Genomic DNA, 13,303 nt, shown 5'->3' on the forward strand with positions numbered 1-13,303 from the left:
GCCTTGCCGTGGTGTGGGCCCTCAAGAAACTGCAGCCCTATTTGTATGGGCAAACATTCTCACTGCTCACAGATCACAACCCGTTGGTCTGGCTGAACCGGGTGTCAGGGGACAATGCCAGGCTGCTGCGCTGGAGCTTGGCGCTGCAGCCATTTGATTTCAACATCCAATATCGCCCGGGGAAGCTAAATGGAAATGCCGACGGGTTATCTCGACAAACTGAACTGGACAAGTGATCTGTGGGCACTCCTCCAGACATCCCCAAGCCGATCCGTTGGGATCAGACTGTGTATGCTGGCTTGGTTCTGGGGGAGCATTGTGGCAGAAGCAGCCACAAGAGACTGTTACCTGAAATGTTCTATTGTATTTGAACTACATGTCATTGAATGTTACCTTGTATTTGAACAGCATGTTAATGTAATCGGTTCCCGAACCAGAAACTCTTAGCCGGTTCGGGAACCGATTAAAAGTACCGAATGCAAGACCACCCTGCTGTGGTCTTGTGCCTACCCTTAATAGAAGGAAACAATGTTGCAACAGCCATATTGGGTTCGTGGGTGGCCGCCGTTCGCATAATACCCACGTGGCGGCGGCCATCTTAACGCCCGAACAGCGGTGTTTGGTCGTCGAGCGTCTGGAACTAAAATCGGACGCTCGACTACCCAGACACCGCTCAGACCTCCAGGACCACAGAAACGCACGATTCAAACTGCCGAACGGCCCACCGTTCGGTAGGATGAATCCCCCAGACTAGGGGATTCATCCGAACGTAAGATTAGAGCCGGATGGCTGAAATGTTCGGTACTTTTTGTTCAGTGAAATAGACCGACCACAGGGCCAGAATCTATGGAGCTGTTTTCGGCTACCGAATCCCTGCGGTCGGTCAAATCTTTAAATGTCTTTAACTCTCGAACCCCTGGTCTGATCTGGGTGAATTTTGAGTATGTTGCTCACCCAGACCAGACCTACCAGGGGACCCCTCATTTGTCATCGTACCCCCTGTATTTAGGGGACATCCAGAAACTGGGGAAAACTCTGTTCACACTAATGAGCTTAACTGTTAATCTAAGGGGAGGAGAAGGAGAGGTGACCACGATGCGATTGGATATTTTAAGTTACCTCCCTTGCATGGGAAAAAGACATAAAAGCAAATGTGTGAATAAAGCTGACAGTTGACCTCCACGCTATGTGTCGTCTAGTTCTTGGAGGGAAGGGATTGTAACTACGCTACCTGTTTTATACCTGTCTTGGATTGCTGTTCCTGTCTACCAGCGGAGCTACCTTGGATCATACCTCTACTCCGCTACAACTATGTTACCCAGATTAATACAGTGCTATAATGACACTATGATACCCAGATTAATACAGTGTTATAATGACACTATGATACCCAGATTAATACAGTGTTATAATGACACTATGATACCTAGATTAATACAGTGTTATAATGACACTATGTTACCCAGATTAATACAGTGTTATAATGACACTGTGATACCCAGATTAATACAGTGTTATAATGACACTATGTTACCCAGACTAATACAGTGTTATAATGACACTATGTTACCCAGATTAATACAGTGTTATAATGACACTATGTTACCCAGACTAATACAGTGTTATAATGACACTATGTTACCCAGATTAATACAGTGGTATAATGACACTATGATACCCAGACTAATACAGAGTTATAATGGCACTATGTTACCCAGATTAATACAGTGTTATAATGACACTATGTTACCCAGACTAATACAGAGTTATAATTACACTATGATACCCAGATTAATACAGTGTTATAATGACACTATGATACCCAGATTAATACAGAGTTATAATGACACTATGATACCCAGATTAATACAGTGTTATAATTACACTATGATACCCAGACTAATACAGAGTTATAATTACACTATGATACCCAGATTAATACAGTGTTATAATGACACTATGATACCCAGACTAATACAGTGTTATAATGACACTATGTTACCCAGATTAATACAGTGTTATAATGACACTATGATACCCAGATTAATACAGTGTTATAATTACACTATGATACCCAGACTAATACAGTGTTATAATGACACTATGATACCCAGACTAATACAGTGTTATAATGACACTATGATACCCAGATTAATACAGTGTTATAATTACACTATGTTACCCAGATTAATGCAGTGTTATAATGACACTATGATACCCAGATTAATACAGTGTTATAATGACACTATGATACCCAGATTAATACAGTGTTATAATGACACTATGATACCCAGACTAATACAGAGTTATAATGACACTATGATACCCAGATTAATACAGTGTTATAATTACACTATGATACCCAGATTAATACAGTGTTATAATGACACTATGTTACCCAGACTAATACAGTGTTATAATGACACTATGTTACCCAGATTAATACAGTGTTATAATGACACTATGATACCCAGATTAATACAGTGTTATAATGACACTATGATACCCAGACTAATACAGTGTTATAATTACACTATGTTACCCAGATTAATACAGTGTTATAATGACACTATGTTACCCAGATTAATACAGTGTTATAATGACACTATGATACCCAGACTAATACAGAGTTATAATGGCACTATGATACCCAGACTAATACAGTGTTATAATTACACTATGATACCCAGATTAATACAGAGTTATAATAACACTATGTTACCCAGACTAATACAGTGTTATAATGACACTATGATACCCAGATTAATACAGTGTTATAATGACACTATGTTACCCAGATTAATACAGAGTTATAATGACACTATGATACCCAGATTAATACAGTGTTATAATGACACTACGATACCCAGATTAATACAGTGTTATAATGACACTATGTTACCCAGATTAATACAGTGTTATAATGACACTATGATACCCAGATTAATACAGTGTTATAATGACACTATGTTACCCAGATTAATACAGTGTTATAATGACACTATGATACCCAGATTAATACAGTGTTATAATGACACTATGATACCTAGATTAATACAGTGTTATAATGACACTATGATACCCAGACTAATACAGAGTTATAATGACACTATGTTACCCAGATTAATACAGAGTTATAATGACACTATAAACCCAGACTAATACAGTGTTATAATGACACTATGTTACCCAGATTAATACAGTGTTATAATGACACTATGCTACCCAGGTTAATACAGTGTTATAATTACACTATGTTACCCAGACTAATACAGTGTTATAATGACACTATGATACCCAGACTAATACAGAGTTATAATGACACTATGTTACCCAGATTAATACAGTGTTATAATTACACTATGTTACCCAGATTAATACAGTGTTATAATGACACTATGTTACCCAGATTAATACAGTGTTATAATGACACTATGATACCCAGATTAATACAGTGTTATAATTACACTATGATACCCAGATTAATACAGTGTTATAATTACACTATGATACCCAGACTAATACAGTGTTATAATGACACTATGTTACCCAGACTAATACAGTGTTATAATGACACTATGATACCCAGATTAATACAGTGTTATAATGACACTATGATACCCAGACTAATACAGAGTTATAATGACACTATGTTACCCAGATTAATACAGTGTTATAATGACACTATAAACCCAGACTAATACAGTGTTATAATGACACTATGTTACCCAGACTAATACAGTGTTATAATGACACTATGATACCCAGATTAATACAGTGTTATAATGACACTATGTTACCCAGATTAATACAGTGTTATAATGACACTATGATACCCAGATTAATACAGTGTTATAATGACACTATGTTACCCAGATTAATACAGTGTTATAATTACACTATGTTACCCAGACTAATACAGTGTTATAATGACACTATGATACCCAGACTAATACAGTGTTATAATGACACTATGATACCCAGATTAATACAGAGTTATAATGACACTATGATACCCAGATTAATACAGTGTTATAATGACACTATGATACCCAGACTAATACAGTGTTATAATGACACTATGATACCCAGATTAATACAGTGTTATAATGACACTATGATACCTAGATTAATACAGTGTTATAATTACACTATGATACCCAGATTAATACAGTGTTATAATGACACTATGATACCCAGACTAATACAGAGTTATAATGACACTATGATACCCAGATTAATACAGAGTTATAATGACACTATGTTACCCAGACTAATACAGAGTTATAATTACACTATGTTACCCAGACTAATACAGTGCTATAATGACACTATGATACCCAGACTAATACAGTGTTATAATGGCACTATGATACCCAGGTTAATACAGTGTTATAATGACACTATGTTACCCAGATTAATACAGTGTTATAATGACACTATGATACCCAGACTAATACAGTGTTATAATGACACTATGATACCCAGATTAATACAGTGTTATAATGACACTATGATACCCAGACTAATACAGTGTTATAATGACACTATGTTACCCAGATTAATACAGTGCTATAATGACACTATGATACCCAGACTAATACAGTGTTATAATGACACTATGATACCCAGGTTAATACAGTGTTATAATGACACTATGTTACCCAGATTAATACAGTGTTATAATGACACTATGATACCCAGACTAATACAGTGTTATAATGACACTATGATACCCAGATTAATACAGTGTTATAATGACACTATGATACCCAGACTAATACAGAGTTATAATTACACTATGTTACCCAGATTAATACAGTGCTATAATGACACTATGATACCCAGACTAATACAGTGTTATAATGACACTATGATACCCAGGTTAATACAGTGTTATAATGACACTATGTTACCCAGATTAATACAGTGTTATAATGACACTATGATACCCAGACTAATACAGTGTTATAATGACACTATGTTACCCAGATTAATACAGAGTTATAATGACACTATGATACCCAGACTAATACAGTGTTATAATGACACTATGTTACCCAGATTAATACAGTGTTATAATGACACTATGATACCCAGATTAATACAGTGTTATAATGACACTGATACCCAGGTTAATATAGCATTACAATAATACTATGTTACATAGGTTAACACAATGTTATAATGACAGTATTCTATCCTGGTTAATGTATGCATACATTGTTATGTGGTAGTTATGGTACTATCAGAGCCCTGGCGTTCTCCCATTAACAGTAATCAAACAATTATAGAATTGTTTGATTTCTTACCTGGGGTCTGGCGGCTTTTGCTCCTGCCTAAACAATTTCCTAAGGAGAGACAGGATCTCCTAAGCAGGAGCTTCAGTTAGCTCCCCTGAGCTAAGACCTGCAATGGCTAGCTTATGGGCCGAGAACCTGAAGGCTCTCAAGCAATTAGCCAATCCATGTCCCAGTAGGCTTAGCTCACACAGAGAGCCAGCACCTCTCCATAGGAAGTAGTGGATGTGGGCAGCGGTGCTCAGCAAATCCCACATAATAATTTAAACTGTTCAATTTAGGGATTTATGTTCTGCAGTTATACCTTAGTCACCATAATTACAATATTTAGCTGAAATGTTCACTGTTATTATCATCAATAAATCCACCCAAACTTACCAAGGGTGCAATGGCGCCACCTGGAGGGAAATGATATCTCTGCAACCAGCTCCTAATGCCCAGATAACTTCATGGCCAACAGGATCAGTGGAGCTTCTGTATGGATAGAAGCACAGTACACACAGGTTAGGAAGATGGAGATTTTTATCATTCTAGTACCCCCTCCCCCCTATTCTTCAATTAATGGTTTTAGTATCTGTTTAACTGCAAAATATTCCAGGAGTGTTTGCATCACATAAATTATAACAGCTTGCAGTAACCAGCTTACAGTGCTCAGCAGTAATGGTACTGTTATGTAACAGCTTGCAGTACCTGACAGTCACAGTACCAGTATGTAACAGCTTGCAGTACCTGACAGTAACAGTAACAGTATGTAACAGCTTGCAGTGCCTGACAGTCACAGTACCAGTATGTAACAGCTTGCAGTGCCTGACAGTCACAGTACCAGTATGTAACAGCTTGCAGTGCCTGACAGTCACAGTACCTGTATGTAACAGCTTGCAGTGCCTGACAGTCACAGTACCAGTATGTAACAGCTTACAGTGCCTGACAGTCACAGAACCAGTATGTAACAGCTTGCAGTACCTGACAGTCACAGTACCAGTATGTAACAGCTTGCAGTGCCTGACAGTAACAGTACCAGTATGTAACAGCTTGCAGTGCCTAACAGTCACAGTACCAGTATGTAACAGCTTGCAGTGCCTGACAGTCACAGTACCAGTATGTAACAGCTTGCAGTGCCTGACAGTCACAGTACCAGTATGTAACAGCTTGCAGTGCCTGACAGTAACAGTACCAGTATGTAACAGCTTGCAGTGCCTGACAGTCACAGTACCAGTATGTAACAGCTTGCAGTGCCTGACAGTCACAGTACCAGTATGTAACAGCTTGCAGTGCCTGACAGTAACAGTACCAGTATGTAACAGCTTGCAGTGCCTGACAGTAACAGTACCAGTATGTAACAGCTTGCAGTGCCTGACAGTCACAGTACCAGTATGTAACAGCTTGCAGTAACTGACAGTCACAGTACCAGTATGTAACAGCTTGCAGTGCCTGACAGTCACAGTACCAGTATGTAACAGCTTGCAGTGCCTGACAGTAACAGTACCAGTATGTAACAGCTTGCAGTGCCTGACAGTCACAGTACCAGTATGTAACAGCTTGCAGTGCCTGACAGTAACAGTACCAGTATGTAACAGCTTGCAGTACCTGACAGTCACAGTACCAGTATGTAACAGCTTGCAGTGCCTGACAGTCACAGTACCAGTATGTAACAGCTTGCAGTGCCTGACAGTCACAGTACCAGTATGTAACAGCTTGCAGTGCCTGACAGTCACAGTACCAGTATGTAACAGCTTGCAGTGCCTGACAGTCACAGTACCAGTATGTAACAGCTTGCAGTGCCTGACAGTCACAGTACCAGTATGTAACAGCTTGCAGTGCCTGACAGTCACAGTACCAGTATGTAACAGCTTGCAGTGCCTGACAGTCACAGTACCAGTATGTAACAGCTTGCAGTGCCTGACAGTAACAGTGCCAGTATGTAACAGCTTGCAGTGCCTGACAGTCACAGTACCTCCATGTAACAGCTTGCAGTGCCTGACAGTCACAGTACCAGTATGTAACAGCTTGCAGTGCCTGACAGTCACAGTACCAGTATGTAACAGCTTGCAGTGCCTGACAGTAACAGTACCAGTATGTAACAGCTTGCAGTGCCTGACAGTCACAGTACCAGTATGTAACAGCTTGCAGTGCCTGACAGTAACAGTACCAGTATGTAACAGCTTGCAGTGCCTGGCAGTCACAGTACCAGTATGTAACAGCTTGCAGTACCTGACAGTCACAGTACCAGTATGTAACAGCTTGCAGTGCCAGACAGTCACAGTACCAGTATGTAACAGCTTCCAGTGCCTGACAGTCACAGTACCAGTATGTAACAGCTTGCAGTGCCTGACAGTCACAGTACCAGTATGTAACAGCTTGCAGTGCCTGACAGTCACAGTACCAGTATGTAACAGCTTGCAGTGCCTGACAGTCACAGTACCAGTATGTAACAGCTTGCAGTGCCTGACAGTCACAGTACCAGTATGTAACAGCTTGCAGTGCCTGACAGTCACAGTACCAGTATGTAACAGCTTGCAGTGCCTGACAGTAACAGTACCAGTATGTAACAGCTTGCAGTGCCTGACAGCAACAGTACCAGTATGTAACAGCTTGCAGTGCCTGACAGTAACAGTACCAGTATGTAACAGCTTGCAGTGCCTGACAGTAACAGTACCAGTATGTAACAGCTTGCAGTGCCTGACAGTCACAGTACCAGTATGTAACAGCTTGCAGTGCCTGACAGTCACAGTACCAGTATGTAACAGCTTGCAGTGCCTGACAGTCACAGTACCAGTATGTAACAGCTTGCAGTGCCTGACAGTCACAGTACCAGTATGTAACAGCTTGCAGTGCCTGACAGTCACAGTACCAGTATGTAACAGCTTGCAGTGCCTGACAGTAACAGTACCAGTATGTAACAGCTTGCAGTACCTGACAGTCACAGTACCAGTATGTAACAGCTTGCAGTGCCTGACAGTAACAGTACCAGTATGTAACAGCTTGCAGTGCCTGACAGTAACAGTACCAGTATGTAACAGCTTGCAGTGCCTGACAGTAACAGTACCAGTATGTAACAGCTTGCAGTGCCTGACAGTCACAGTACCAGTATGTAACAGCTTGCAGTGCCTGACAGTCACAGTACCAGTATGTAACAGCTTGCAGTGCCTGACAGTCACAGTACCAGTATGTAACAGCTTGCAGTGCCTGACAGTCACAGTACCAGTATGTAACAGCTTGCAGTGCCTGACAGTCACAGTACCAGTATGTAACAGCTTGCAGTGCCTGACAGTAACAGTACCAGTATGTAACAGCTTGCAGTGCCTGACAGTCACAGTACCAGTATGTAACAGCTTGCAGTGCCTGACAGTAACAGTACCAGTATGTAACAGCTTGCAGTGCCTGACAGTCACAGTACCAGTATGTAACAGCTTGCAGTGCCTGACAGTCACAGTACCAGTATGTAACAGCTTGCAGTGCCTGACAGTAACAGTACCAGTATCTAACAGCTTGCAGTGCCTGACAGTCACAGTACCAGTATGTAACAGCTTGCAGTGCCTGACAGTAACAGTACCAGTATGTAACAGCTTGCAGTGCCTGACAGTCACAGTACCAGTATGTAACAGCTTGCAGTGCCTGACAGTCACAGTACCAGTATGTAACAGCTTGCAGTGCCTGACAGTAACAGTACCAGTATGTAACAGCTTGCAGTGCCTGACAGTCACAATACCAGTATGTAACAGCTTGCAGTGCCTGACAGTAACAGTACCAGTATGTAACAGCTTGCAGTGCCTGACAGTCACAGTACCAGTATGTAACAGCTTGCAGTGCCTGACAGTCACAGTACCAGTATGTAACAGCTTGCAGTGCCTGACAGTAACAGTACCAGTATGTAACAGCTTGCAGTGCCTGACAGTCACAGTACCAGTATGTAACAGCTTGCAGTACCTGACAGTCACAGTACCAGTATGTAACAGCTTGCAGTGCCTGACAGTCACAGTACCAGTATGTAACAGCTTGCAGTACCTGACAGTAACAGTACCAGTATGTAACAGCTTGCAGTGCCTGACAGTCACAGTACCAGTATGTAACAGCTTGCAGTGCCTGACAGTCACAGTACCAGTATGTAACAGCTTGCAGTGCCTGACAGTAACAGTACCAGTATGTAACAGCTTGCAGTGCCTGACAGTAACAGTACCAGTATGTAACAGCTTGCAGTGCCTGACAGTCACAGTACCAGTATGTAACAGCTTGCAGTGCCTGACAGTAACAGTACCAGTATGTAACAGCTTGCAGTGCCTGACAGTCACAATACCAGTATGTAACAGCTTGCAGTGCCTGACAGTAACAGTACCAGTATGTAACAGCTTGCAGTGCCTGACAGTCACAGTACCAGTATGTAACAGCTTGCAGTGCCTGACAGTCACAGTACCAGTATGTAACAGCTTGCAGTGCCTGACAGTAACAGTACCAGTATGTAACAGCTTGCAGTGCCTGACAGTCACAGTACCAGTATGTAACAGCTTGCAGTACCTGACAGTCACAGTACCAGTATGTAACAGCTTGCAGTGCCTGACAGTCACAGTACCAGTATGTAACAGCTTGCAGTACCTGACAGTAACAGTACCAGTATGTAACAGCTTGCAGTGCCTGACAGTCACAGTACCAGTATGTAACAGCTTGCAGTGCCTGACAGTCACAGTACCAGTATGTAACAGCTTGCAGTGCCTGACAGTAACAGTACCAGTATGTAACAGCTTGCAGTGCCTGACAGTAACAGTACCAGTATCTAACAGCTTGCAGTGCCTGACAGTCACAGTACCAGTATGTAACAGCTTGCAGTGCCTGACAGTAACAGTACCAGTATGTAACAGCTTGCAGTGCCTGACAGTAACAGTACCAGTATCTAACAGCTTGCAGTGCCTGACAGTCACAGTACCAGTATGTAACAGCTTGCAGTGCCTGACAGTAACAGTACCAGTATGTAACAGCTTGCAGTGCCTGACAGTCACAGTACCAGTATGTAACAGCTTGCAGTGCCTGACAGTCACAGTACCAGTATGTAACAGCTTGCAGTGCCTGACAGTAACAGTACCAGTATGTAACAGCTTGCAGTGCCTGACAGTCACAATACCAGTATGTAACAGCTTGCAGTGCCTGACAGTAACAGTACCAGTATGTAACAGCTTGCAGTGCCTGACAGTCACAGTACCAGTATGTAACAGCTTGCAGTGCCTGACAGTCACAGTACCAGTATGTAACAGCTTGCAGTGCCTGACAGTAACAGTACCAGTATGTAACAGCTTGCAGTGCCTGACAGTCACAGTACCAGTATGTAACAGCTTGCAGTACCTGACAGTCACAGTACCAGTATGTAACAGCTTGCAGTGCCTGACAGTCACAGTACCAGTATGTAACAGCTTGCAGTACCTGACAGTAACAGTACCAGTATGTAACAGCTTGCAGTGCCTGACAGTCACAGTACCAGTATGTAACAGCTTGCAGTGCCTGACAGTCACAGTACCAGTATGTAACAGCTTGCAGTGCCTGACAGTAACAGTACCAGTATGTAACAGCTTGCAGTGCCTGACAGTAACAGTACCAGTATGTAACAGCTTGCAGTGCCTGACAGTCACAGTACCAGTATGTAACAGCTTGCAGTGCCTGACAGTAACAGTACCAGTATGTAACAGCTTGCAGTGCCTGACAGTCACAATACCAGTATGTAACAGCTTGCAGTGCCTGACAGTAACAGTACCAGTATGTAACAGCTTGCAGTGCCTGACAGTCACAGTACCAGTATGTAACAGCTTGCAGTGCCTGACAGTCACAGTACCAGTATGTAACAGCTTGCAGTGCCTGACAGTAACAGTACCAGTATGTAACAGCTTGCAGTGCCTGACAGTCACAGTACCAGTATGTAACAGCTTGCAGTACCTGACAGTCACAGTACCAGTATGTAACAGCTTGCAGTGCCTGACAGTCACAGTACCAGTATGTAACAGCTTGCAGTACCTGACAGTAACAGTACCAGTATGTAACAGCTTGCAGTGCCTGACAGTCACAGTACCAGTATGTAACAGCTTGCAGTGCCTGACAGTCACAGTACCAGTATGTAACAGCTTGCAGTGCCTGACAGTAACAGTACCAGTATGTAACAGCTTGCAGTGCCTGACAGTAACAGTACCAGTATGTAACAGCTTGCAGTGCCTGACAGTAACAGTACCAGTATGTAACAGCTTGCAGTGCCTGACAGTAACAGTACCAGTATGTAACAGCTTGCAGTGCCTGACAGCAACAGTATGTAACAGTTTGGAGTACTCTGCAGTAACAGTACCTGTATTTAACAGTTTGTAGCACTCTGCAATAACAGTACCTGTATGTAACAGCCTGCAGAGCTCGGCAGTATCAGTACCTGTATGTAACAGCCTGAAGAGCTCGGCAGTATCAGTACCTGTATGTAACAGCCTGCAGTTCTCGGCAGTATCAGTACCTGTATGTAACAGCCTGAAGAGCTCGGAAGTATCAGTACCTGTATGTAACAGCCTGCAGAGCTCGGCAGTATCAGTACCTGTATGTAACAGCCTGCAAAGTTCGGCAGTATCAGTACCTGTATGTAACAGCCTGCAGAGCTCGGCAGTATCAGTACCTGTATGTAACAGCCTGCAGAGCTCGGCAGTATCAGTACCTGTATGTAACAGCCTGCAGAGCTCGGCAGTATCAGTACCTGTATGTAACAGCCTGCAGAGCTCGGCAGTATCAGTACCTGTATGTAACAGCCTGCAGAGCTCGGCAGTATCAGTACCTGTATGTAACAGCCTGCAGAGCTCGGCAGTATCAGTACCTGTATGTAACAGTTTGCAGAGCTCGGCAGTATCAGTACCTGTATGTAACAGCCTGCAGAGCTCGGCAGTATCAGTACCTGTATGTAACAGCCTGCAGTGCTCGGCAGTAACAGTACCTGTATGTAACAGCCTGCAGAGCTCGGCAGTATCAGTACCTGTATGTAACAGCCTGCAGAGCTCGGCAGTATCAGTACCTGTATGTAACAGCCTGCAGAGCTCGGCAGTAACAGTACCTGTATGTAACAGCCTGCAGAGCTCGGCAGTATCAGTACCTGTATGTAACAGCCTGCAGAGCTCGGCAGTATCAGTACCTGTATGTAACAGCCTGCAGAGCTCGGCAGTATCAGTAACTGTATGTAACAGCCTGCAGAGCTCGGCAGTATCAGTACCTGTATGTAACAGCCTGCAGAGCTCGGCAGTATCAGTAACTGTATGTAACAGCCTGCAGAGCTTGGCAGTATCAGTACCTGTATGTAACAGCCTGCAGAGCTCGGCAGTAACAGCTGGCCAGCCAAAGCGATCGATCAGTCAGGACATTGGGACAGTGGGATATACGCAGGATCAGGAGGTTGCCCCCTGTTGCCTTCAGCATTGATTCCAGGCCAGATTCGAGGCAACCCCTGTAAACACACATATAACAAGCTGTGTTACTCTGAATACAAAAACGTGTATATATATATATACATTTAATACTTGAATTCACTCTGATTTCCCAATAATTCTCTCATTAGTATATAACCCTGTGATTAAATTACTTGGCTTTTGTCTTATTGTGAAGAGTTTCTAAAGAGGTAACTGCCCTGGTACTCCGGTCAGACAGGCTGATTTGTATACCCGGTCCAACAACTTATAGTGAATACTGTGCACGACTGAACCTGTCAACTAAAGCTCTCTTCAAAACTCAGTTATTGTCTACATTTTCAATTAAAAGGACACTATAGTCACCAGGGGCGTATTATCCGCAAGGCAAACAAGGCATTTGCCTTGGGCGGCATTTTCCAGGGGGCGGCAAAAAACGCCGCCCCCAAATGCCCAGGGCAAATGTCTTGTTAGCCTTGCGGCTAACAGACATGCTGGGCTGGTTGCTGGGTGGCCGGCGAGGGAGCTCTTCCCCTGAGCTCTCTGCTCAGCTCCCTCGCGCGCCGCCCGCAGAGTGAGACTGGGAGCCGGAATATGACG

The 13,303-nt window shown here is 42.9% G+C and overlaps 1 protein-coding gene across 1 annotated transcript in view; it reads right to left on the reverse strand.

Annotated features, from left to right (window-relative positions):
• The window catches only part of FBXO41 (F-box protein 41), a 144,806-nt gene that overhangs the window by 14,904 nt on the left and 116,599 nt on the right, over positions 1–13,303 (reverse strand). The window contains exons 8-9 of the mRNA XM_063457545.1: positions 12,592–12,744; positions 5,679–5,774 (exon numbers count right to left, since the gene is read on the reverse strand). Coding sequence (XP_063313615.1) covers positions 5,679–5,774; positions 12,592–12,744 — 249 coding nt within the window. The remainder of the gene's footprint in view (positions 1–5,678; positions 5,775–12,591; positions 12,745–13,303) is intronic.

The sequence above is a fragment of the Pelobates fuscus genome, chromosome 6 (assembly GCF_036172605.1).
Source record: "Pelobates fuscus isolate aPelFus1 chromosome 6, aPelFus1.pri, whole genome shotgun sequence".
NCBI classification, from domain to species: domain Eukaryota; kingdom Metazoa; phylum Chordata; class Amphibia; order Anura; family Pelobatidae; genus Pelobates; species Pelobates fuscus.